At 39.0% G+C, this 27,826-nt stretch overlaps 2 protein-coding genes across 3 annotated transcripts; both read right to left on the bottom strand.

Annotated features, from left to right (window-relative positions):
* hjv (hemojuvelin BMP co-receptor) lies at positions 1-5,335 on the bottom strand. Its single transcript, XM_046847482.1, has 5 exons — positions 4,818-5,335; positions 2,461-2,558; positions 2,024-2,197; positions 1,397-1,917; positions 1-1,160 (listed from the first exon to the last, which is right to left on the bottom strand). Coding segments are annotated over exons 2-5 (1,287 nt in total). The 5' UTR covers positions 2,462-2,558; positions 4,818-5,335; the 3' UTR covers positions 1-569.
* Positions 3,961-27,480, bottom strand: thbs3a (thrombospondin 3a). 2 transcript variants are annotated; one of them, XR_006925413.1, is made up of 24 exons: positions 27,238-27,480; positions 25,279-25,485; positions 24,622-24,875; positions 24,312-24,414; positions 24,112-24,138; positions 23,944-24,026; positions 23,794-23,845; positions 23,566-23,714; positions 23,332-23,472; positions 21,119-21,193; positions 20,812-20,964; positions 20,583-20,693; positions 19,825-19,932; positions 19,525-19,684; positions 18,892-19,010; positions 17,577-17,629; positions 16,003-16,205; positions 15,489-15,667; positions 15,211-15,259; positions 14,848-15,044; positions 14,469-14,641; positions 12,798-12,937; positions 12,287-12,661; positions 3,961-4,000 (listed from the first exon to the last, which is right to left on the bottom strand). XR_006925413.1 is itself a non-coding variant. In XM_046847481.1 (23 exons), the coding sequence occupies exons 1-23, from the start codon at positions 27,320-27,322 to the stop codon at positions 12,600-12,602; spliced, it is 2,883 nt and encodes a 960-aa protein (XP_046703437.1). In that variant the 5' UTR covers positions 27,323-27,480; the 3' UTR covers positions 11,989-12,599. The 2 variants fall into 2 exon arrangements, 1 of the variants encoding a protein (XP_046703437.1); XM_046847481.1 differs by lacking the exon at positions 3,961-4,000 and having other exon boundaries at positions 11,989-12,661.
* Between the last annotated feature and the right edge of the window lie 346 nt (positions 27,481-27,826).

Genomic DNA, 27,826 nt, shown 5'->3' on the forward strand with positions numbered 1-27,826 from the left:
TTCATTCATGTGCACATTTTTAAAAAATACATTCGACTGTGTGGAAATAGTAAGCTCTTTTTGAAGGTTCATTATGCCTGTTAACAGAAGGCCCACATTCGAATACATGGTATTTTTAACATAAACTAAAAAAAACAAAAATATTTTACCAAAATATCGCAAATATATTTTAAATAAAATACTGAATTTCCCAAAAGACAGTTCCAGACTGTCTTCTAATGAAGATCCCATTGGACAGTCATCCGATATATATCTAGTTATAATAATAAGGATTCATACATTAAATTATAGTATTGAGATATTTTGTCACTTTCACTTAGATCTGAAAATACAAATAACATTCCATGTTGAGGTCCTGTAATTGTAATCATGAAGTCACATTTATCCATTTATGAGAGATTTTGATTTAAAAAAATCTGTTTGATTGTTCAATCACCAAGTTACCGAGAAAATATTACATGGAAAATCTATAAGAGAAAAACGATTTTTTTTCCTTTTACAAAATCTTGAAATAGAAAATAGCTGCCATTTGAAAGATATCAGCATGATCACATTCACAATATGATATCTTAATGTCTTAATGTAAACAGAGTCATGAATACTACTATGAGCCACGATTGTTGCTTGCTTGCTGCAGCAGCAGCTAGATGCACCTTTTCTGGATCAGCAATCATGGCTCGGGCATCCTCCAAAGCCTCGAGTGCAGATGAACTGGAGTTCATGTCCCCAGTGGCCAGGAGATCAAAAAGACATGCCTGGAAGTAGACGTCCTGGGCTGGCAGGAGAGATGAGCAGTGAGTGTATGCAAGCGTGGTGGGCCAAACAGGCGGCGTCTGTATGCGCTGCGAGGCTGGGCATCCCCACAGGCACAGTTGCAGGTCCTGCTCAGGTGTATATGACTCAATAATGGCACGTGGAGAGCGCACAGCCAGCCCAAGTGAGTGGCCACTCTGACGTACCACCACTGTGGTGCCGATGTGCACTGCCCAGATCTCAGCATGCCGTCCCAGGGCCTGGGAACGCACCTGCAGGCTGTGCTTGCCTCGCCGCTCACCACTGCTTGTAGAACCATCTACAAATGCTGCAGGAACATTGTCCACCTCTGCCTGGTAAATCTGCTGCTCAGCACACTCCCGCCAGTTTTTAAAAATTATAGTGATCTGAGAAGAGAGAATGGAAATTTGGTGAGGGTTACTGTATATATATATACAGTATATATAAAAAAACTGCACATTTTTTGACTCCTGACAATAACACACATATGTGAGCATAAATTATATAGAATATCAATTTCAGTTTCATAGAACTAAGAGTTTGGTACATGTTTAAGTAAGACAATGCCCCAATGAAGTCCATGACTTGTTTAAATATAAGTAGTGTACTTGTCTGTTCTAACCTTGGTTAGTGTAGTGCCATAAGAGCTGTCTGTGGTCTGTGAGCTGGTGGCCTGTATATAAAGAAACTGGTTGTCGATGAGAGGCCAGGCTCCAGGTACAGCACACGTCTGGAACTCATTGTTGAAAGTGCGGATATGAGGGTCTCCAAACACACCACAGTGCAGGTACTCTGGTGCACGGCCTTCACGCTGCACATAGCTTTTCTCATAAAAGCAGGCATCACCAGATACCGGGGCCTGGGGTAGAGGCCGGGGTTGAGCTGTTGGCCCTGATTTAGGACAGCGGTGTTGGATAAGCAAGTCCTCGATGCCTTGCACAGCAGAGTGGTAAGCCAGGTCACCGCGGCAAGCACGGGCAGTGCGCCGGGTGCAGGTGGCGTAGTAGCGCAGTGCGCTGCAGTAACCCACATTGCCTGCTTCTTTCCCAACACCAACACCACCACCACCACTACTGCCTCCCATATCTAATGTTGCGGCCACAAATTCTGAGTTGCACTTCAGGATTTTACACTGGGCCCAAGCTGCAAAAAACAATAATGTAAATAAACAATAACAAATGTCTCCTAAATGTTTCACGTTATCTTTGCTTTGATATTACTGAAAGTTGGTGCAGATAAAAAGTCATACCATGCGAAGCTAAAAGGAGAAGAAGTAGCAGTATGATGAAAACTTGAGGTTTCCATGTAATTTGTACATGGTTATTGCAGGCAGCCGGTGTTCCCATTCCCATCCATACAGATACAGCCACAGTAGACTGGAGCTTTGCACTACGACTTTGGCTTGAAGGACACAGGAGGTTCACTGCACACAACAGCCACATGATGGAGACACGTGCAAACATAAATAACATAAATGTTGTGTATCTGTCAGCTGTTACTTATTTGCCAATTGATCCATTAACAAAAGCTGCAATTTTAATGTGAATTTTACTGTATTTTTTTATGTAATTTTAGGCAATAAATTATATTGTTATATTTATGATATATTTATGTATAAACAGTTCTGAATTATTAATTCAAAAGTAAATATGTGCCATAGAATTTTTTTTTTTTAACAAATCTTACTTTAAGTATCATACCGACGATCCTGCTCTGGAAAAATGTAATAAACAATTTGCAAAACCCATCCATTGAATGGCGGCATCATTAGCACATTGTCCAACCTAGGAAAGAATAAAACATATAAAAAAACATTTAATTTAAAGGTACAAACTATCAATACACAACTAAAAATGATACAGTACAACAGGATAATGAGAATACAGATCCCCAGTTAAAATAAATACATTTAATTCCAATATCCCAGATTAGTGTTATAAGTGCAATACACAGTGAGGTTGTGGTGATCCTACCTCCTCCCCAACACCACTAAGCCCTAAACTCTGTATACTATGCAAATACCCAGACAACTGTCCTCTTACAAACAGAGGAATTGGTAGAACTGTGTCTATTACAAGCTAGATGATTGATTACCATATACAGTATTGGAAACTGTTAGCTGCAATAAAAAATAGATACTCTGTTGTTCTCTGTGGTCATGAGCCTTTCCTATCAATATAGAAATCCTGCAGTTTGGACCTTGGCTACAGTTCTGTTATTTGCAGAGCAAACACTAAAAGAAAGCAAGCAAACTCATGGACAGTTGTGTGTATTTGCACTGAGCTCTAATGTTAAGTGGTTGTCCAAATCACTGTAAGCAAATCAAGCCAATCTGAATATAATCATCTTATAATAATGAAACATAGAGGTGCGCAATAATAATAAAGAAAATATTTCAGCCAAAATGTTTATTCTTGTGCATTTCCATTGATCCTGGTTGGTAAATTGTATTGACTGCATGGTGACATTTAGGTTTGGGTTTATGAGTAAATACAATTTCAGTTAATACTGTCCATAATCTTTTTCAGTAGATTGTTTACAGAATGCTTTTGGAAAAGTCAGCCATGACATTCCAGTTGATGGAATCCTAAATAGGGCAGTAAAAACAGGAGCAGTTGCAAGACAGAAATACAGGGTGCTAAATAAACCCTGTGATGGTAGCCGACTGCACACAACACCCCACCCCTGTCCCAACTGAAAAAGCATGGGCAATAACACTGGGTGAGGATGGCAGGTGTTGGAAACACAGTCGAGCTTCCAGCATTCAGCCCATATGGGCTATCTTCTTCCCTCAGCAATCTAATTTCATCTGGTGTCTCAATGAGCAGAATAGCTGAGCTATTTCTGACATCTGCCAATGCAGAGGGCCTCTGTGCTAGGAAAGACCATGCACCCCATGCATTTGTCCTGTTTGGTTGGCCATTTGTTGTGCAAGTCTGTGTCTAAAGAATGTTCCTGGTTTGGATTCAGATGCATTTCTGAACACAGATTCAAAACTTGAATGCGCTAAAACACTGTTTATTTAAAGTTCCCTGGAGAACACTGGGTTTCCTCCCCCACCATTTACAGGAACCTCCAATTTACAGGTGCGCACACACACACACACACACACACACACACGAACTGCTGTAAACTGATCTCTTAATCAGAAATAACAGTAAATTGTAGTCATCACCACACTTACTCACACTCTCTCACTCACACACACACACACACACACACACACCTAAATTTTTAAAGATTATGCTGTAAGCTTGATTAATAATATACCTCCGTAAACAAAACCTTTTTGTTTTTTAAATATCTCTACATTGTTTGATTAAAATTAATTATTTAACTAATAGACAATAAACAATATATTTTTATGCACTTCTCCTGTCAGATGGACTTTAACATGAAATATGTATTGCTTTTGGAATGTTTACTACAAATAGAATAAATATATTCGGTCATTTAAAGACCACAATTTACATAAAAGCCCCATAAAAGCCCATAAAGCCCCATAATTTACATTACAGTCTAACTGACAGTCTAACATGAAGTGACTTTGAAAGTAGCTCTGGATAATATCTGCAAAATGCCACTACTGGAAATTTAAAGGAAGCTGAAGAAATATGTCTTGATGGTATTTGGGAGATTTCTGTTTACCTCTAGGTTTTTTTGCTGATGAGGAAAAGTGTATTCTTTCAAATAGAATTGACACAAAATGCTCCTGTCAGAGAGGAGGTATTAGAGACTCTCTTTAAAAACTCTTTAGACCTTATGAAGAAAAAAAAAAACATTCATAAAACATTGACACTTGTCCAGAACAATCACCAGTAACCAGTTGCAGCCTCAAAGTTTTAGTTTGTCCAAAGAACACAGTAATCATTTAGTCTGAATTGTTTGACAGTGCAGTAAAATCCCACAGAAGCACACAAGGTCTCCTCTATATAAACTTATTCTCCTGGTTAGAGAAGAATGTAAGGTGTCACGTGACACTCCATCCAGCAAGCTTTAGGCTTTAATTGTTGTGAAAGAGGGGCTTTAGGAGGATGACTTACCTCTGTCAGCTCCGTTAAACGAGACGTGTAATTACAGCATTGCCACCATAAAGGTTGAAGAAAAGGGCGCCCGGAGCAGTAGTGCTTAATTGTGCCAAGCTGTGCTGGTCAGTGCTGAATGAGTGGGAGAGCTCCTCGGTTGACTGCGTAAAGCACCCGCAGCGCACACCTGCCGCTCTGCGCAACAACTGCGCCGCTCAACACGACCCCGGAGCGCAGGGAGGCTATTTTAGACAGTGCCCACGCCATATAACGACCCTCTGTAAATGTACTTCAGCGGGGCGGCGTTTAACAACAAACCTTTTTTTTTTTTTTTTTTTTTTTATAAGGGGTGTTAAAACTCATTCTGGATAAGTGAACCACATACTAAGCAAAACGTGTTATTCTAAAGTTACTATAAAGTTATATATTATTTAGAAATGTGCTATCAAAATACCTTCTGGGCAACACGTGCGTGTGCTCATCTGTACACGAGGAAAGTGTCACTTTGGTGTGAGTTGTGATTGTGTAAGCGTGTGTACAAGCAGATTTGTCTTTAAGGCTCAGGAATGTCTAGTACCATCATCTACACAATATAGAAAAGGCTCAATTTTCCAGAAAAACAAAAAACAAAAAGGCTTTTACTTTTTGTACATGTACATTACAGCAAAGTGATTAGAAAAAGGGAGTTTAAGGACTTTTTCTCAAGAGCCCAATAGAGGCAGCTTGATGGTCCTGGGGTTTAAACCCCAGCCTTACAATCTGCATCTCAGAGCTTTTCTCATTAACACACAGCTTTTTTTGTCTAGATTTCTCCCTTCAAGTCATTGCTATTGGATAATAAGTTGTAGTAATGAAACAATGGGATCAAATTTGCATGGATGTGATGTTGATATGTAGAAAGCTTTCTGCACACTATTACACCACACCCACCTGAACTGTTCATAACTGGCAGACTGGGTCTATGGATTTATGCTGTTGGTACCAAATTCTGTCTCTGCCATCTGCATTTCACAGCAGAAAATTATATTTACGAGGATGTGACATTTTTCCAATTTTCTAATTGTGTCTATAAGCCTGTACCCATGGTGTCCTCAGATTCCTGATCTTGGCAGACAGGAGTGGAACATAACATGGTCCTTTGCTGTTGTAGTCTGCCTTTGTGTTCATTGAGCATGCTTTGAGATGCTTTTCTTCTCACCATGGCTGTAAAATTTTATTTTATTAATTGTAATCTCTCTGATAGCTTGATCGATTTGGGCCATTCTCCTCTAACCTCTAATCAACAAGGAAAATCCCAGGAGACCAGGAAAATCTAAAATATACAAAACCAGGTCATCTGGCACCAACAACCATGTCATGGGCAAAATCGTCTAAATTACATCAGATTACAACTCTATCAAATGTTTTTAATCCTCCATACCAGACTTGTAAGAATGAAAGAGCCCCTGGAGAAAATAATACTATTTAAAATATTGCTCTGCTAACATAAACTCAACAACTAAAAAACTATCAGAGTATGTGCTATTTGATGATTATATCAAAATGACTTTTTCATATACAAGGAATTGGTATCCTCAGTGCTTTGGTATCCATGTATTCATAATGGTATCATGTGTACTAAAATGGTTTGATTTTAATTTGATGAGTTTCATCATCTGTCATTTACAAATTGCAATATGATTATACATCTCAAGCATTTAATACAGTCAGACCCCGACCTACGACCACTTGACTTATGACACTTCAGAGATACGGAGGTGACCGTCGTATCTCTGAAGTGTCGTAAGTCAAGTGGTCGTAGGTCGGGGTCTGACTGTCGGAACGCATCAAATTCACTCTTCTCGACTTACGAACTGATGGACTTACGACCGGTTTTTCTTTATCTATCTATGGCGTAAGTTGGGGTCTACCTGTATAACCCAAGAGGACTGTCCTAGAAAATTATGAAAAAAAACCAGATTACATTTAATTTCAGATCAAATCAAAATACACTCTGAGTACAAAAATGCTACTTATTTATTATAAACATCACTGTGTTTCATCACATTTCTTTTAAGTATTGTTTGTTGTTGTTGTTAGTGTTACTATACTTTAGTGTTTAGTGTTACTATACTATATTTTGGCATATTTTTAGCATGACAGTATGCTGTAGCCATAGCCTTCTTTTTGATGAATCTGGGAGGAAAGGCCAGTGCTTAACTTGAGTCAAGTCTTATTTGGATCCCCAGTTGTTGGTCAATTCATATATTTTTTACTAAAATAATCTTGGGGACCCCTAAGTCATTTTTTTTTACTTTTCATTAATGGATCCCTAATGCCTTCTGGGGGGTCCCAGACCCCCCCCCCTCAATTCGAGTACTGGGAAAGGCTGTAGGAACAGGTGGACAAGTGTACCACATTTAAACTGAACTTAATTGTCCAGACTTACAGTGAGGAAAATAAGTATTTGAACACCCTGCTATTTTGCAAGTTCTCCCACTTAGAAATCATTCAGTGGTCTGAAATTGTCATCGTAGGTGCATGTCCACTGTGAGATACATAATCTAAAAAAAAAAATCCAGATCAGTCAGGTTTCTGGCCTGTCGCTGTGAAACACGGAGTTTGAGCTCCCTCCAAAGATTCTCTATTGGGTTTAGGTCTGGAGACTGGCTAGGCCACGCCAGAACCTTGATATGCTTCTTACAGAGCCACTCCTTGGTTATTCTGGCTGTGTGCTTCGGGTCATTGTCATGTTGGAAGACCCAGCCTCGACCCATCTTCAATGCTACCACCCCCATGCTTCACAGTAGGGATGGTGTTCTTGGGATGGTACTCATCATTCTTCTTCCTCCAAACACGTTTAGTGGAATTATGACCCAAAAGTTCTATTTTGGTCTCATCTGACCACATGACTTTCTCCCATGACTCCTCTGGATCATCCAAATGGTCATTGGCAAACTTAAGACGTGCCTGGACATGTGCTGGTTTAAGCAGGGGAACCTTCCGTGCCATGCATGATTTCAAACCATGACGTCTTAGTGTATTACCAACAGTAACCTTGGAAACGGTGGTCCCAGCTCTTTTCAGGTCATTGACCAGCTCCTCCCATTTAGGTCTGGGCTGATTTCTCACCTTCCTTAGGATCATTGAGACCCCACGAGGTGAGATCTTGCATGGAGCCCCAGTCCGAGGGAGATTGACAGTCATGTTTAGCTTCTTCCATTTTCTAATGATTGCTCCAACAGTGGACCTTTTTTCACCAAGCTGCTTGGCAATTTCCCCATAGCCCTTTCCAGCATTGTGGAGGTGTACAATTTTGTCTCTAGTGTCTTTGGACAGCTCTTTGGTTTTGGCCATGTTAGTAGTTGGATTCTTACTGATTGTATGGGGTGGACAGGTGTCTTTATGCAGCTAACGACCTCAAACAGGTGCATCTAGTTTAGGATAATAAATGTAGTGGAGGTGGACATTTTAAAGGCAGACTAACAGGTCTTTGAGGGTCAGAATTCTAGCTGATAGACAGGTGTTCAAATACTTATTTGCAGCTGTATCATACAAATAAATAGTTTAAAAATCATATATTGTGATTTCTGGATTTTTTTTTTTAGATTGGAAAATCTCGGATCTCTCACAGTGGACATGCACCTACGATGACAGGTTAAACACTTTGTCAACCTGGTATACATGTTAGTAACATTCAGTGAGTTCAAGAGTAGGTGAAGCACTGGACTGACAGAGCCAGATTTACATCTATATATATATATTAAATTATTACATTCCAAATAACTCATACACGTTGCCTCTTTTAATTATGTCGCATTTTTGGTGCAGTCTGTAACTAGGACGTAAGCCTGAGGTTCATGATCATTTGGAGAAAAGGTATAGGAGGTATAGGATGAACCAAGGAAGAACTCTTTCAATTTTCGGATGGCTCTTGTTGCCAAAACAGTTCAGATAATCACTTGTTCATCACAAAATAAAAATACATTGCAACCTTTATTTATACATGTAATCCACACAGCTTTCCTTCTGGACAAGGACATTTGCTAATGTGTTGTAGATTTAGGAGTTGTAACTTTAGTGCAAATATGTGTGTGCTTTTTCCTTTTCACCTACTGTGATATTTTGTTAGTGTTAGTTGCCAGTAGAAGGAATAGGAGAGGCAGCAGAAGGGGTAATGGCTTCTTCTCATGTATCTTTAACACAGAAATGTAAACTAAATGACTGAGACCAGTCTAATACAGTATATTGGTGATATTTAAACAAATAGTCACAGGCATGTGCTTATTGCACATGCTCAGTTCAGTGTACGTGTAAGTAGGTTTGTATAATCCAAGGTAATGAAAGCTCTCAGCTACTGTTCTACTTACACCCTGATCGCACTGTACAGTGTCTTTAATGTTTATTTAGCAAGTCTACTCAATAATCCTTATTTCTCTTTCCCCATTACCCTTCTACTCTCCTACTCTGCCTCTCTCTGTCGAGTTAAACATGCTCCTGAGATACCAGTGGCCAGCGATCCTATCCATTTCTTCGATTTATCCCAACACCCTACCTCTGGATGGAGTGTTCTCTTCACTCAGAGATCACTTTCATCAAGTTTTTTTTATCAGTTTTTCCATGCCACAGTTGCTACTAGGGGAACAAACTTATGGGCACTAAACTTATACATTCCAACTTCATAACCTTTTTATCTCTGTAAAGCTGCTTTTGGACAATGTCTATTGTCAAAAGTGCTCAACAAATAAAAAAATAACTAAATTAAACTTTATTTTGGCGATTTCAGCCGAACTTGACGATTTTGTCAACTAAAACGATCTGAAGCCGATAGAAAGTTATATATATATATATATATATATATGTAACAAAATGTAAATTTATATATTTATATATTTATATATTTACATTTCGTTACATTTATTTTGTTTTGGGATGTAACGCCTCTGCTGACTGACACAGGTCCCCCTGTCCGAAGTGAAAAAGTTTAGACCCGAGCAATTAGGATTGATCAGTCACCTCTTGGTGTATGATAATGATGATGATAATATTTCATTTAATTTCCCACCCAGATAGCACTGAGAAGTCTCTCTGTCCCCCTGTGTGTCCCTCTTTCTCCCTCTCTCTCTCTCCCTGCGTGTGTCCCCATGTCCCTCTCTCTCTCTGCGTGTGTCCCCATGTCTCTCTCTCTCTCTCTCTCTCTCTCTCTCTCTCTGTCCCCTGTGTCCCTCTCTCTCTCTCTCTCTCTCTCTGCGTGTGTGTCCCCCTGTGTCTCTCTCTCTCTGTCCCCTGTGTGTGTCTCTCTCTCCCACCCTGCGTGTGTCCCCTGTCTCTCTCTCTCTCTCTCTCCTTGCGTGTATCCCCCTGTGTGTCCCTCTCTCTCTCTGCGTGTGTCCCCCCCTGTGTGTCCCTCTCTCTCTCTCTCTCTCCCTGCGTGTGTGCCCCTGTGTGTCCCTTTCTCTTTCTCTCTCTGCGTGTGTCCCTCTGTGTGTCCGCTTCACTGAGCAGTGGCACTGCGCTTTGTTGGCCGTGTGGAGGCGGAGCTCGACTCTGAGGTGACGCTCCGCATGACGGGACTCTCACATTGTGCGCCGAGATTTTGACGAAAAGAAGCCATAGAGAGGAAAAACCCGACACCGAGGAAGCGCGGGGAAAGGACGAGGAAACGGAGTATGGCGGAATGGGATAGAAGTTGCATGTCGTATTTAATAAAGAACCCTTCTGTGTTACTTTCTGTGAAACTAATAGGGAAGGCTGAGGCAACAATGGCCGTTGTGTTGTGAAGAGGAGGTAAGATACAATTTATTAGTTTAAACTTTGCTCGAATGAAGGGTTCCGTGTGTTATTTCTGGGGTTATTTGTGTAAGTTTCTTTTGCAAAAGTTCACTTCTACACGACGACATTTTGTCACGTTGTTTAGCAGGCTGTGATCGAACTCCAGCGTTCCTAGGCAACCTGTTGTCTAGGAAACGCTCGCGCGGCGTTCCTCACTGGCGCTTCATTTGAGTGCACGTGCTCGCTGTAGTTTTGAACGGAGGACTCGGCAAAGGGGAAAACACACGCCATGCAAAATCACAAACCTACAAAAAAAATCACAATAGATCACCCTATTAGAACCATCTGTGCCAGATGTAGTCTGATGCTCCCTTCTTCTTATTGCTCATTCTCCGTCCAAACAAAGTGGAGAAAACAACCAACTTTAGTTCATTACACCTTTTTAAACATTCCGCCAGAAAGTAAGATGTATTATTAATATTTTAATTTTATGTCCAATATAATATATGTATGTAAATAATGAAAAGTTAAAGAACCTCCTCCAACCCTTGTGTTTTTGTTGTGTTTAGCGCTGCAGTGCGGTTGGACGGCCACGGGGTGGTGGACTGCGCATGCGCGAAAATCTCTATTTCCCGCCGGCCGGCAGGTGCGGGATGCGGTGCATTGTTGTTAGATTTTCCCGCCAATATTGCACTCGTCCCGGCCTCCTGGAGCGCGTGGACACCCCGAGCCGGTCTGAACTAGCAATGGCCGGATTCACTAATGATGACTGGGGACGTGTGATTCACTGCAGAGGGGCAGAAGACTGGCAGAAGTCTGGGGAGTCTGGGGTTCTAAGTGTTTGTAATAGTCTGATTAAAATAATAATAATAACAACAGCAATAATAATATAAAATAAATATATATATATATATATATATATATATATATATATATATATATATATATATACACACACATATATATACACACACACACACACACACACACACACACACACACACATATATATATATATATATATATATATATATATATATATATATATATATATATATTTTATATTTATATGTGTGTGTGTGTGTGTGTGTGTGTGTGTGTGTGTGTGTGATTTTAAGTTGACTATTTTCAACCCCATCCTCAAAAATAAGTAAACAAACATTGTTCCATAGCCAAGTCAGGACACGTCTGTAAAAATGATTCCTTGGCCCCCCGACATTAGGCAATAACATTTCTGAGAAAACATTTCTGGCATTTAGCAGAAATGAAAATAAAAATGTTACATAGCTTGCTAGTCTTATTTCAGTCTTAGTCCTGCCATTTAAATGTCACGGTTATATAAATATACCATAGTTATAATGTGTTAGAATCACATGGTTGTCACTGTGGTCTATAATCCACACTGTAATTATCACAATGAATGTAAAGACTTCTGGTATTTTTTCGCATCTCAGACTATTCACTTTTAATTACATGTATATTTAATGGTGGTCAATTAAACCTGCACATCTTTCATTTTACAATACACACATATTACACAGGATGGCACCTTAAGTGTTGTTTTCAAAGTTGGTTCAACTTTATATTTACAATAATGGGATGACAGATTTGCCTTTTCTAGGGAAATCTGTCCTGGATATAAAAGTCAGTGATCATTAACACCTGGTCATCTTTACACATTTTCCCTTTCACTTGTTCCTTTACACATCACTACATGCTCTCGCTTTCACTCACACACACACACACGCACACACACAGTTTTTTGCTTTATACATTGACCTGAGGCACCTCTCTGCTACAACAGTCTCATTCATATAATAAAAGTCAATTGTTGATTTCTCTACTTTGATTTGGCCTCTTCAGATTTAGAGGGACATAGTGTCATCTTTTTTCTCTTTATTTTTTTCCTTGTGTTTCCTTTCACACAAGAGCTCAAGAGTCTGACTCGTGCACAGTTGCTGGTTTGCAGACCCAGAGCAAATGTAGAGACTTTGTGAGTGTTTCTGAATGAAGAGGCAGTGTAGATCAGGGTGGCCATTTTCCCATACCTCACACCTGAATGTGCATTAGTACTTGTTTATGCTGTGATTCAAAGTCCTCTGGGACAGTGTCTGTAAAAAAGAAATATATATATTTTAGCCACAGTTTTCAGTAAAGATTTTTTTTTTCTGATTCTGCATCTTTTTATATTTAAAAAACTGACATTACACTGAATGCTTTTCTAAGAGTGTGTTATAGATGGGTTACCATTGCATCGGTAGCGTAGGTTGGACCAGATTATATTTTCTTGTGAAAAGCAGAAAACACCAAGTCGTCCTCCTCTCATAGTCGTGTCAACCACTACATCAGAGTCTGCCACCAATTCCATTCCCTCATACAGTCTGACTCTGTCAAACACATACTTAAGTTACTGAAGTCTTATTATAATTTGTTTTTACAAACAAAGTGTGGACTTGATCCAGATTTGACAGCTGGGTTTGACAGTGCTTTGTTACTGCAAAAAGCAAATCATTGCATACTAAGAACTAATTCTTTGACATTTTACAAAATAGTGTACAAATCTATGAAATAATAAAATAAAATAAACTCTGACTCTGAATAAAATAGACTCTGTGGGCCAAATATGAGCGTTTTTCTTTTGAAAAAATAAATTCTGCAATATTACACACAGCAATATTCAAAAATTGCAATAAATGAATTAGCAATTAATTTAGATAATACTACATACTAGTGGTATTAGACAGTGTCTGTGTACAGGGAGTATGAGAATAACTCAAAGCAAAGTGCCTGACAGTTATTGCAACATGGCATATTAATGTTAGAGTTGGGCGAGAGTAAAGTTGTTGGTTTGTGGGGACAGGAGAGAGGAGTCCCGTTGGAGTTTGGAGGATGACGTTATGTATTAAAGACACTGGACTGAAGTGCAGTATAGGGTGTGTGTGTGTGTGTGTGTGTGTGTTTAGTTCTATTCACCACTCCAACTGAATACAAAGCAGGTGTTTCTCTGTGTGCCTGAAAGACCCTGGAATTTCACAGGGAACTGGCTATATACACACACAGAAGTCTGACAGAGTGCCCCCCCAACTCCCTGTTCCCCCATCTGCTGTAAGTATTAATGTGCATAAAAGAGTGACAATTTCTTTAAATCTGAATCTAAACCCCAACCCTTGCATGTCTTTCGCTTTGAATGTATTTAAATAATTTGATGTTGGTACTATATAGTTTAATATATAGCTTATGTATTTATTTTGTGCGTTAGCTTTTGCAAACTATTCATTTCTGTAACACTTCAGAAATAGTAGTTGTTTATAATTTGTGTGCTGGATTGGAAATGTATTACACAAGTATATTTTATATGTAAATAATGCATTAAATCACATTTCTTGTTCTGTATATTCCCTTTTCCTTACTGTCTCTTCAACTTGTCAACTACAGTAGTTTCCGTTAGATCTGCATATGAACAGGAACCAAGAAAATTCTTGCCAAGGATTTCATTGGCATGGCAACCACAACAATGGAAGGCCATGAGGCCCAACCACTCACTAAAGTCACAGAGGTTTTTGGAGAGCAAGGGCTTTAGGAAAAGGGGGGAGCAGAACAAAAAACATAATACAAAGACAAGCATCCAGACCCCCAGCTTCGTGTCCACTAGTGAGAATTCTGTTCACCTCATTTTGGGATCAATGCATCCATTTGCATACAGAAGGGCGCCCTCTAACGATTTAAAATATTTCACAGTATGTGGGGTAATGAAAATATTTCTGTAGACTAAACAAGAATCAAATAGAAGCAATACGATCAATAGATAATAGTTAATATCAGCAGTTTTACAACATGGAGAACCTGTAATGGAACTTTAGGTGAAGTTTTTTATATGGGGTGCTGGTTTTTACCCTTGCCAGCTTTACATACACTCACCTGATGTAGCCAACCTGGGGCCGGTGACTGAGTTGCCAGCGATAAGAGGTCTTGTCTTTCCAGCCGACATTGCGTGGATCTTTCCACAATAACTTCACCTCACCATCTGTGTCTCCAGTGTGCCACAAAGCATTACGGAGAAATTCTCCTGGCCCTGTATGGGACTTTACTGCCTACAGAGGGAGCCAGGAAGCCAAACATAAGTGCTGTCCTAGATGAGGGTACATGTATCTGTATAATGGTGTCTCTAAGCTACAAAGTACAACACAATATACAGAAAAAGCGTTATAGTTAATATCTACCTATGTTAACTTTTCAGTTAAACATTTCCAAACAAATACAGATGTGCTTAGCTGAATTGAATTTATTGTATGTCCACCTTGAGCTGTAGGCCAGGCTCAGCCATTGCTCTAAATGGCACAGATTGCCAGTAAGTCTGCTCTGTCTGCTTCCACATCACTACATAAAAGCTGGATGAATCCTGGTAGCCAAAGATGAAGCCAGCATAGTCATCATCAGTCACTGTATTTACATGAAAAGTGCCCTCAAAGTCCACACCGTTAAATGCTGTATAGCCTGCAAATGAAAAGGAGAGGGGAATAGAGGAAAACAGACAGAAGATAAGAGAGCACTAAAGTGTCAACATAGTTCAATGCATGACTGGCGGTAGTTCCAGCAGCACTAAAACAACAAATGATGGCAATCAACTGGTGTCAAGTTCTGAGTTTTGAAAAGGACCTACCAATTGCTAAACCAGGATCACTGTTCATTGTCTGAATAATCTCCATACCCTAAAATGTCAAAATAATAAGAGATTAATCATTATGAATGTATTGTATATTAAAGTGAAATTCATACAGGTTATAGATAAATGCTTATGCTAAATTTTGCATTCAAGTTTTGACAGGCTTTGATTAAACTAAACATGTACTTTGCCTGTTAAATGGTTATAAATGTAATAAACGCTATGAAATTAGATCAGCACTATGAGTTTTAAAGAAATGTATTTGTCAGCCTGACCTGGTTAAGCACCACCCAGTTAGGATCAATTTGTGCATCACCCTCGGGGTCCAGAATGACAGTCTGATAGGCTCTAAAGTCTGTAAGTGTGACCTCAGAACTCTCTGGACACACGTCCATCAAATCTAGTACTGCATCATTGTCAAAGTCATTCTCACACACATCTCCAACACCATTACCTGGGGAAAGGGGAAAATGTAGTTAAAAAAACAACACAATTTTGATTGAGTTAAAGAGATGAACATGCATGGATATGTATACTAATAATTTTAAAAAGTGCAAAATTTTAAACCATTTAAAAAATTTGTATTTAATGTCATACACATGCCACAAAATATGTAATGCATATTGCACCAAACATTTCTTTATGTTCTGGAAAAGAATTGAATCACAAATTTTTGCAAGGTAAAAGACATAACATCAGCACAGAAAATCATCTAGATCCATCCGGAAAATTATCCTGTGATGACCATGACCATAATGGTGCAAATAACCAAGCAAATTATTTAATTACCATCTGAGTCTTTCTGGTTGGGATTGGGAATAAGCCGGCAGTTATCAGGACCAAGACCTCCTGCAGTTTCATTGTCAGGAATTCCATCATTGTCATCATCATCATCACAGTCGTCTCCAATACCATCATTATCTGAATCAAGCTGAGAGCTGTTGGGGATGTCGGGGCAGTTGTCTCGTGTGTCCTGGTGCCCATCCCCATCACTGACCAGACAAACAACCATACATATGTAAATTACATATACATCAGGAATGTTAAAAGGTTCATATGACATTTGAAGATTAGAGGTTTGTATCTGTACTGTGATCCTGAAGAAAGCAAAACAAATGTCACACAATAAGTTTTGATTTCCATGTAGGTTAGAGGTCAGACATGATGCTAAAAGGACAAAGAAAGTCCAAATTAATTAACATTACTAAAAACAATCATTTAGATAATTTATTAATTCATTATAAATATGTAACATGCAGGTCAATATCAACAGAAAAAAAAAACGTTTGAAATAACCTCATCCTCTAGCAAAATGCAACAGGAATACTGGGTTATTAGGAACACTGTACTAATACTAGGTAGTGCCTCCCCCTTTGCTCTCAAAACAGCCTTCATGCCACAGATTCCACAAGATGTTGGAAGCATTCCTTTGAGATTTCACTTCACTTGCACTTCATTTCACTTCAGAAGTGAGTTGTGTTCTCCAAAATTCAGATTACTGAATGGGAATTGTGGCCATGAAGGGATGCATATGGTCAGCAACAATACTCGTAGTCATGTGGAGTGTAATATGGCATTTAGTGTCAGTGGCATTAAAGTGACGATTGATTGGTATTAACAACCCAAAGTGTGCATGGAAAATAATCCTTACACAATTACATCTCAAGGTTTGATTTTGTATTTATCATGATTGTACAGAGTGGTTATCTGAGTTGCTATCACCTTTTTGTCAGCATAAACTAGTCTGACCATTTTGTTTTGATCGCTCTCACCAACAAGGCTTCTTCATCTGTGGTGCTGCCACTCACTGGAATTTTTTTTCACATTGCACCATTGCACCTAAATGCATTTTATTGGCCCTTTACTTGTACTTTGCACAATGACAATAAAGTTGATACTAAACTAATCTAATCTTTCTTTCATTGATCTAGTCTTATTTTGTATGCTCAAGGCATATATGCAAACATGCTGTAGAGTGGTGGCTCAACAGTGGCTCTGGTTTACTGATCAGAAGGTCAGGATTTTAAGTGCAAATTCTGCCAAACTGTTTATTTTTGGTCCTTGTACAAGGCCCCTAACTTTGTCTATTCCAGGGGTGCCATTTTATGGCTGACACGGTGCACTCACCCCAACTTCAATACAAGTTGGGAAATGTGTAACACAAGTGTATGTGACTAGAAAAAGCTGCCTGTTGTAAAATATTACCAACAAAGCACATTAAAGAAATGTCACAGACTGTATTGCAGACAAAAAGTCTGTGGTCTAGATGGCACCAGAGTAATACATAATGTGTGTGTGTGTGTGTGTGTGTGTGTGTGTGTGTGTGTGTGTGTGTGTGTGTGTGTGTGTGTGTTTAAGCTTACTTGTCTTGATTGGTGTCACACACATCTCCTACCAGGTCATTGTCTATGTCAGTCTGCAAGGATAAGCAACGATATGTCAGCATTTCCTTAGTACTTAAATTCGACAAAAAAATGAAGCAAGTTATGATCACAATTCAGTCTGCTGGCACAAACAAAGCATGCATTACCCACCAGGTGCATCTGGACAACTTCCATTGCTATTTGTTCTGCAATAACCGACATAACCCCAATCTTATCGTCCCTACATTGGCTTCCGGTTAAGTTTCGAATAGACTACAAACTACTGCTACTCACTTATAAAATGGTTTGGCTCCCATGTATCTCTCCAGTCTTTTAACACGCTACAATCCATAACGCTCCCTGAGATCTCAAAACTCTGGGCTTCTAGTAGTTCCTAGAATAGCAAAGTCCACTAAAGGCGGTAGATCATTCTCACATTTAGCTCCTAACCTCTGGAATAGTCTTCCTGACAGTGTTCGGGGCTCAGACACACTCACCCAGTTTAAGTGTAGATTAAAAACATATCTTTTTAGCAAAGCCTACACATAACACACATCACATATCATAACCTTGTGCTCCAGTACATCTGATCACATGCACATTATCAACTTGTGCTGTTAATATCATGAACAGCAGCTACACTTATTCCTCTCCACTGCTTCTCTTTCTCTCCCCATCCCGAGGCTTCCTGAGGTTTGGCCAGCTCCAGTCACGTCCCACCTCATGAAGATTATGGACTTTAAAGAAGTAGATGCCGATCTCGCAAACATCCCGAACCATCTAGAGACGTACCAGTGCCAATTGGATCCCACTACATGTGTGGAGTTTGACATTGGACCTCCTGGAGTGTTTAAAGGCTCTGGCATGAAGAAGCTGATGCTTGATCTGTGATGATCACAAATGTTGAGCTCAGTAGCTCCTACTTTTATACCAAAGACTGTAGAAAGAACATTTACTTATAATCTTATACTCCAGTGCTCATGTTAGTTCTCTGTATTGTTGAAAGATTTATGATCAAACTATTGATGTCACCCAAATGAGGATGGGTTCCCCTTTTGAGTCTGGTTCCTCTCAAGGTTTCTTCCTCATAACATCTAAGGGAGTTTTTCCTTGCCACAGTCGCCTTGGCTGCTCATCAGGGATAAATGCACACCATTCACCTTGACTGTTGTTTTCTGTAAAGCTGCTTTGAGACAATGTCTGTTGTGAAAAGCGCTATACAAATAAACTTGACTTGACTTGACTTGAATAACGTTTGTATTTGCTTAAACAAAGACATTAGACCTTAGAATGGTGCTTTGTAAAAAGTGAGAACCTGCATGGGGTTGTTCATCTCAGGGCAGCTGTCACAGGCATCTCCCACACCATCATGATCCCGGTCTGTCTGCATGGGGTTCGGCACTCTCGGACAGTTGTCCAGAACATTCTGAACACCTGTAATGCACGCAGAAACACACATATGAAGATACACAGTCTCTAACACATTACTGCTGAAGATGTGTGGATATAAACATAGTAAAATTAAATCCATAGACCTTGAATAATTATGCAATTTTAAACTACAAATGTAACAAAGAAATAAAAAACCCTACTTTTTTAAATACACATTACCATGAAACATAAATAAATAAACATTTCCTTTAAGTATATTTTGTAATAGGTCAGGAAAAAACAGCATTTCAAAATAAAAAAAATATTTCTTATTTTAAGATAAACTTTCTTTTGGCTTCTCCCATCAGGGGTCGCCACAGCGGATCATCCGCATGTTTGATTTGGCACATGTTTTTACACTGGATGCCCTTCCTAACGCAACCCTCCCCATTTATCCGGGCTTGGGACCGGCACTAAGAGTGGCTGGGGTTGGTTCCCTGACCGGGGATCGAACCCGAGCCGAAATATTTGGTTCAAAATGAGGACAAAATATCATAATAAAAATAATTGTACTGACCATCTCCATCAATGTCTTGGTCACAAGCATCACCCTCTCCGTTGTTGTCTGTGTCTTTCTGGTCAATATTGGGCACATTGGGGCAGTTGTCACATGCATCACCAAAGGAATCTGTGTCTGAGTTCTGTTGATCTTTATTAGGTACCAGTCGGCAGTTGTCCTAAAACAGCAGAAAAAAAGCACTTATGCATGACCTATGCATGAACTTATTGCACTGTATTTCACACAGACATTCATAAAATTGAAATACGTATTTGTTTTAATGAAAAAATAGTGGTATAATGAGCTTCATAGTTATACCTCTACATTTTTAATACCATCCCCATCAGCATCCTCATCACACTGGTCACCTATGCCATCATTATCTGCATCTTCCTGGCCTGAGTTTGGTGTGTGTACACAGTTATCCTGTACAAGAATGATAATAAATAGACATAAAAAGGTAAAAAATCCATTTGAAAGATGTTGTGAAATATATGACAAATCACAGTTAAATGTTATGATAAATCATAGTTGTTCAGAGTTGCTAAATATATAAAAGCAAATTGTTTAAAACAGAGCTGTAGGTTTGTTGGTGGGTTATATCATACATACAAATTGAGCACTGAGAGAAATGCAAATGGATCCCAATCAATGCTATACAAAATTAGATTTCATGATCTAATGTTTAAATATACTAAAAATTCCATAAACATGAGAACACAACAGTTTGATGGACCTACAGTATGTACACCACAAAATTGTAGTTTTAGTGTTTCTTGTTACATTTATTTTTTTCACAATTGCCACTATCTACATGCTATCAAATATACATTTCAACTTGGTGTCTTGAAGGTCAACACATGCTTCCTATATCTAAATAGAAGAATGGATGTTGTGGCCATTTTTAGGAATAAAACATAATGACTTTGCAAAGCAAGAAGGAAATTATACTGGCCACTTGTATTTATACCTCACCCAATTTTTTTTCATTTTCACACTCTCTTACTTTCAGGTACAAATGTGACAATTTTGATTATATGAAGAGCAATAGTACAGGCTTTGTGATGACTTCATACCTGTTTGCAGTGCTTGTTATTGTCCATGCAGGGCAAAGCACGGTCAGGGTAGCCATCAATATCGGTGTCTACACCACATGTGTTTCCATTACCAGCCCAGCCAACATTACACTGAAAAACACAGAAGAGACATAAGCCAGAAGAATAGCACACACACAACCTTGTTTTGAGCCAAGCATAATTCTTTTGCTCTTTTTTAAGGTTTTAGTGATGTTATCTGCTCACATACCGCACAGGTCACGTCCCCATTCCTCTCAATAATACAGTGAGCATGGGAGTGACATGGATTAAAGTCAAGGGTAGCACAGGTCTTTCGTGGATAACAGCCTGCCGTCTGATTTCCCACATAGCCAGCTTTGCACTGCCCACATTTAAATGACCCCTGAGAGAAAACCAGAAAGTGTTTGAAAGTAAATTAGATGTTACACCCCTGTACACTTTGTACACAAAACTGTAATTTACCTGATCTTAATAAGGCTTCCTATGTGTTATGAAATTGGTGCTGCTATGGTTTAAATAAAACCGCTAATACTTACAATAGTGTTTATGCAGACTGAATTGGCTGTGCAAGCATTGGCAACTTCCACACATTCATCTATATCTAGACATTCCTGTCAAGGAAAGATGCATTAGAGAGAAAAAAAAATCATAACATAAACAATACCCTCTATGTATGTCTAAATAACAGGGTTTTGTTTTTATTTTAACCCACATTTCTATTTATTGTCTCAGTTCACACATGAACATGAAAGCTCCTGGGAGGGGAAGACTATGATTACTCCTAGCAAATTATGCTTTCTTGGACCACCAGCTATTAATGGTTGTACTGTAGCATCATCAGGATTGAATGACAATCTCTGGAGCCCAAAACAGATTATGTAATTATGTTCAGTGCCTGTGAAAAGGTTGGAAACTACTAATCTTTTATAGTTTTTAAATAAGACATGCATGTTCCTTTTGTTTTATAAGCTACAAACTATATAGTTTAATGGTATGGCGATTTAAACATTTAACTGAAATAATTTGGCAAGTCTCTTGTAAAATGTGCAAAAAGGTTTTCCTTTCTGACCTTGTGATCCAGTTATCCATTCTACAAAATGTCTACAAAAAAGTCAAGTCAACTTTTTGCTCTTTAACTACTGATTACAGAGCTTAGACATATGATTTGGGTCTTTGTCTTATTGTATAGTAAATAAGGAAGGTGTGTCAGAGAAGTATGTGAAGGTGGTGCAGAACATGTATGAGGACATTGTGACAGCAGTGAAATGTGCAGTAGGAACGACAGACTGGTTTAAGATGGAGGTGGGACTGCATCAAGGATCGGCTCTGAGCCCTTTCCTGTTTCCAGTGGTGATAGACAGGTTGATGGACGAGGTCAGACAAGAGTCTCTGTGGACTATGATGTTTGTGGATGATATTGTGATTTGAGGTAAGAGTAGGGAGCAGGTTGAGAAGAGCCTGGAAGGGTGGAGGTACCCGCTGAAAAGAAGGGGAATGAAAGTCAGTAGGAGTAAAACAGAGTACAGGTGTGATTGAGAGGGAGGGCAGTGGAGTGGTGCGGTTGCAGGAAGAAGAGGTGGTGAAGTGGAGGAGTTCAGGTACCTGGGGTCAACAGTGCAAAGTAATGGAGAGTGTGTTAGAGAAGTTTAGGAAAGTTTATAGGACTGTGGTGAGCGCATGTATGATGTTCTGGAGACAAGGTGAGGGAGGCGCGATTGATGTGGTTTGGACAAATGCAGAGAAGGGACATTTGGTATATTGGTAGAAGAATGCTGAGGATGGAGCCACCAGGAAGGAATAAAAGAGGAAGGTGAAGGAGGAGGTTTATGGATGTGGTGAGGGAAGACATAAAGGTAGTTGGTTTGAAAGAGGCAGATGTAGAAGACAGGGTGGTATGGAGATGGATGATCCGCTGTGGTGACCCCTAATGGGAGCAGCTGAAAGAAGAAGTCTTATTGTATATTGAAGTTGGTTTCAATTAGCTGCAGTCCAGACAGTATTGCATTGTGTTGAAGTATGTATGGTAGCCATGTTGGTTCATTTGATTCCTTTCACCCAAAAAAAGTCTTCAACCTTCCCTGCCCCAAAACAAACTCAAACCATTAAGCTTTTACTTCCATGTTTGACTGTGGGTGTGAGGCAGTATGCTAACATCTTCCCTCCTGTTCTCCATCTTACAAATGTTCTTCTGGTAGGGACAAAAATGTAAAATTTGGAATTATCTGTCTACAGAACATTTCTGAAAAATTTTCTTGTTGCATTTGAACAAAAGGAACATGCATATGTCTTAAACCTAAAAGAGGTGTTTCCAAACTTTTGATAGGCACTCTAGTTACATATTATATGAGTAGAATTTCCAATATTTCAATATGTTAAACCCAGACACTCTGATTCAACATTTTGTTAGACACCCCCCTAATGTTTCTTCCTACTATATTTAAATTTGACCATGCCACTTTAACAGTCTCTGATTCTTCAAAACAAGCTCATGGAATTCAGCACATGAAAATCCAAAATAAATAAAATTCTGATTTCATCTTTTACAAGTCTATGAAATTTTTTTCTTTCCATTTTAATTTTTGGGGATTTCTTGTGTATATTCACACATCTTCTGCACAGGCTCTGTGGCTTTCGTTATAACTGTTTGTTATTGTTTAACCAATATGATTTATTTTTTCTACTGGACATGAGGGCATAGCCTAAAATCTGCAAGGGTGTCCCAAATGTGATTGTGTGTTCCAGTGAGCACCTGCTTGTGGTTCTTGGCGTATTCTAGACCAACACCTAAAATAGGATTTCCCCAATATCCTGGTGGGCAGGATTCACATTTGAAACCCTTTAGTGTGTTTACACATGCGCTTGAAGAGTAGCAGGGCTGAGCCAGTGAACACTAGGAGAAATACAGAAAAATAGCAATAAATGCATGCTTTACATTTGTATATTTATATATTTAGTGTTTGCTAATATTTAGCAACAAACTCACTTCGTCAAGGTCTTGACAGTGGGTGCCATTACCAGTCATCCCTTCAGGACAAGGCCCACAGTGGTATCCTGGGAAAGAAAAAGTCTCCATGCAGGGGACTCCCTTAAAGCAGGGGTTGGGCTGACAGTGGGAGCGAGGCTCGTGGAACCCTATTGATTGAATGATTAACTTTGTTATTTAAAAATAATACATTTATTATAATTTATCATCATTACAGACAACACTTACCGCACACTTGGCACTCCAGTATTGTATTCCTAATGAGAGACATCTCCTTTACCTACAGTAGGCAGAGAGATATGTACATCCACACATGGCCATAAACAGAAAAAACAACTTTTATTATGACATATTTATCAAGTCACAACAAACACACACCTGTTCTCTGATATCTTGTCGAAGCTCACCCAGGATCTGATTAAAAATAATGAGCTGTCCTATCAGAGCTTTGGTGTGATCACCTTTGTCCAACATAATTAGAAACAGAATTTGTTATTATATGCACCAACAAATACAAATTTTCTACTTTTAAATTATAGCACTCACCAAGAATTGAGTTCACTTCCCCATTAACTGTGAATAGAAACATGAAACAGTGATGCAAATGTATATAAACTGTATCCAATAAAAGTATGCCCCTGGAATTCAATTACATTTATTAATACTCTGGGACTATCTTGGAATACACGGACAAGATTAAAATCAATATTATTGTATTACCCAGGTGAGTATCTGAGGTGTGTTACCTATATTGTACGAAGAGGCGTCACCTTGAAAGGGGCAGTCAGTGAGAGCACCTGCACTAGCTACAGTACCCCCGAGAGCTAGTTTCAGGCTTTCCACTGATCCCTGTAACCAAACACAAACATTCTCATCTGATTTTAGTGGCCCTTTCCCCAAAAGTTAAATTCAATTTGGGCCAAATGAAATAACTTTAAGACACTTTGTCTCTTCTGTACATGACAACAACAATTCTGCCGATCATAATGTTTACATAGAGTATGTGCTATGAAAGAACTAAGAAAGTAAAACAATGTCTGAGCAAAGCTTGTCTACCTGGAGCCGAGCATATGCCTTGTAACCATTTCTTATGTCCACCAACTCCGCCTCCGCAGGCAGGGCAACCAATTGAGGCAGGCGCTGGGCGGAATCAGCCAGGCGACAGTTGACATAAAGCTCAAGGCTGAGGTTTTCTCTTTGCAGACCTCCTATGCGGAGGATGATGGACTGAGATCGCCCATCTCCCAAGGCAGAGCTTTGCAAATTTACTGTATGCAGCTTGCCATCCTCACGAACATACCGCACAAGAGCTGTCAGAATAGTCGTGTCATTATTACAAACTTTACCTTCAATGACTAACATTTGATATTACCAATTATAAAGTAGTAACAATTAAAGATAAAAGTTTAGTCAGTACAATACAATTATTAGCTTATTAAGTGTGATTTATGCAATGCAATGGGGGCATTTGTGGAACATAAAAGAACACCAGTGTTTGTGTTTGCATGTGTATAGTAACAGAATATTAAGACTACCCTCTGGTGATCTCTGTATTGGGTCTTTTTTTTTCCAGCCGAACAGTTAAAGTATTGTTCTCATAGTCTGGTGGTCTTAGAAAATGTATTGCCTTCTCACAGCACTACACAGACAGCAGCACCAAGCTCAATACTGCCTTCACATTACACTTAGATTTACTCTTATGTCTAAAATTACCTTTGTTGATTTTGCCCATGATGGCAAGCTCAAGGTACTTTTTATTGTCCTGCTTATTGTAGAAACCGAGTAGCACTCCTCCAAGTTTGGGTGGCAGGCGGAAGGTGGAAACGATGTAGAGGTCACTGAGAGTTTTCAGTGCTCCAGACAGCTTTTCAACTGCAGCCACGTTCTGCTTGACATCCTGTAGAGCCAGCATGTCTATCACTGAAATACAGAAATAATGGATATTTTAGTGCTTAAGCAGGCAATTAAACCTAATACACAAATGTAGTAATACATTTAAATACAGTTAAAGGATTTACAGGATTTATATTTGTTTGTGTTCCAGGGATTGTATTTATTTTATTATTTTTGCTCCATTTTGCTACTTTTGAGCCCCATTTAGTCACAGTTCTAGAGTGAAATTATTAATATTTTCTCTTGCATATATTGAAATGCATTTTGTCCGGCTTTAAACAGCTATGCATCCTATTAAAACATTAGCTATATTTGCTTAGTTTTTGTAGAGACTATTCATACACTATACACACACACACACACTATATATACATACTGTATATACATATAGTGTGATCTACCACTCCCTTCATTTCTTTGAATGCAATTTACAACATCTGCTGTTGAAAGTTTTTTTTTTTATCTAGTGCCTAGACATCCCTTCTGGGAAAGCCCTCCTTTTTTCATTTTATACACAGCAATATTTAGTATTTGTAAGTGTTTTAAAAAATGCCTCTACTTTGACAAAAACATTATAAGCTGTATAAGCAGTACCCGGAGTAAATATCTCTGACCAATGGCACATTTACACCATTTACACTGTGAAGTCTTAAGCAGCAGATTAAAGACCCCTGTTGCCTTCCAATTGCTTTCTCCAGTTCTCACATATTGACTCACTTACTATGAAAATGTTTATGCAATGGCTTGTGGCAGGCCAGCAGTACTGCAGCCAGGACAAGGCTGTGTGTGTGTGTGTGTGTGTGTGTCTGAGGTAAAGACAGAAGGAAAGAATGAACCAATGAGACAGTACACAGATCCAGGGTATAGTGGGAAATCCCTAAGCCTCCAGTGTTGTCTCATTGTGTTCATGCTGCTTTAGGTCACCACACAGATACCCATGCATGACAAATCAAAGGAAAGCCCACCCTGTTCTACATCTTTCGAGAAAGATGCAAAGGGGTTCAATGGTAGATGAGCTAAGATTTCCAGAATACGTCAAAGACACGTGCTGAGATGCATAAAATCTTACTGAAATGCATGGCATGGTATGTGTGTAATATTAATACTACTAGTAAGAAACATCACAACACTTTTTTACTCATATTATACTTTTCAAGAACTCTTAAATTCATGCCTTAAAATGCTCTAGCTTTCTCAAGGTGTCTTTTTTGGAAACATTCCAGAAAGGGAAGCCCTGCGTACAATATCCTTTTATACCAGAAAGGCATGTACATAGAACAGAATACTGTTTGTATTTTTTCATGATTTTTTTTTTTTTTTTTTTTAAGAATGGCATGATTCATTTGAACAACAACAAAATTGCTGCAGATGACTAGAGCACCAAAAGCAAAAGTATGGGTTTGGAAAAAGGTATATGTGTATACTGTATAATAATATATATATATATATATATATATATATATATATATATATATATATATATATATATATATATATACACACACACACACACACACATACACACACAAACACGTATATATGAAGAACTTTAGTGTTTGAACAAACGTTATAAAAAAAAGTGTGAATCACTTCTTATTTTTATAATCATATAAAGAGCTCAATCTTAAGTCCTATTTCAGGTGCTTATTATATACCGGTTTTTTTAAAAGATGATTTTAACTATTTTTAACCAAAAAAACTCTAGAAAAAGGCGGTTTTGATTTAAATCTTTTACATGTGCAATAAAACAACATGAGACAGACTGGGGCATAATGATACCTTGTTTGTCTTGTTTTTCCAGAGGTTCACACCAGCAGGAGATCTGCATCATGGTCAATACAATCCAAACTGGCACAGATCGCATTGCACCCAAGTTCTTGGATAAAGCAAAGCAGGAAGAGCAGGTTGATCTTCAGTGGAGGAAAAGTTTAGAAAACTGAGAAGGTTTTCTTATCAAACAAGCTCGGGCGAAGTTGCGGCTGTCGCGTTCAGAGCGCTCCTTCCGACCAACTGGCTCGTGCACTGAGAGAGAGGGAGAGAGAGAAAGGAAGAGGGAGAGAGAGAAAGAGGGAGAGAGCAATTAAGCGCGCGCGCGGCGGTGGGTGCGCGTCAATCAATTAACAGCGGTGGACTTTTTATGACTTTTTGCTTCACTGATCCGGTTCATGCACGTTACCCGTTTATTTTAACATCCAGACATTCAGAGTGATTCCTCAACCTATACACACAGAATAGCGGAATATGCACGTATTTGCATACCAAAGTGTTCCCATCTGTGTGGTAACAGTATAAGGTACACTATATTTGACCATTAAACCCACATGTGATCTAGAAGAATCTTTTTTTTGGTCACATAAACATTACAACT

Source organism: Silurus meridionalis, chromosome 4, assembly GCF_014805685.1.
Source record: "Silurus meridionalis isolate SWU-2019-XX chromosome 4, ASM1480568v1, whole genome shotgun sequence".
Classification (NCBI taxonomy): Eukaryota; Metazoa; Chordata; class Actinopteri; order Siluriformes; family Siluridae; genus Silurus; species Silurus meridionalis.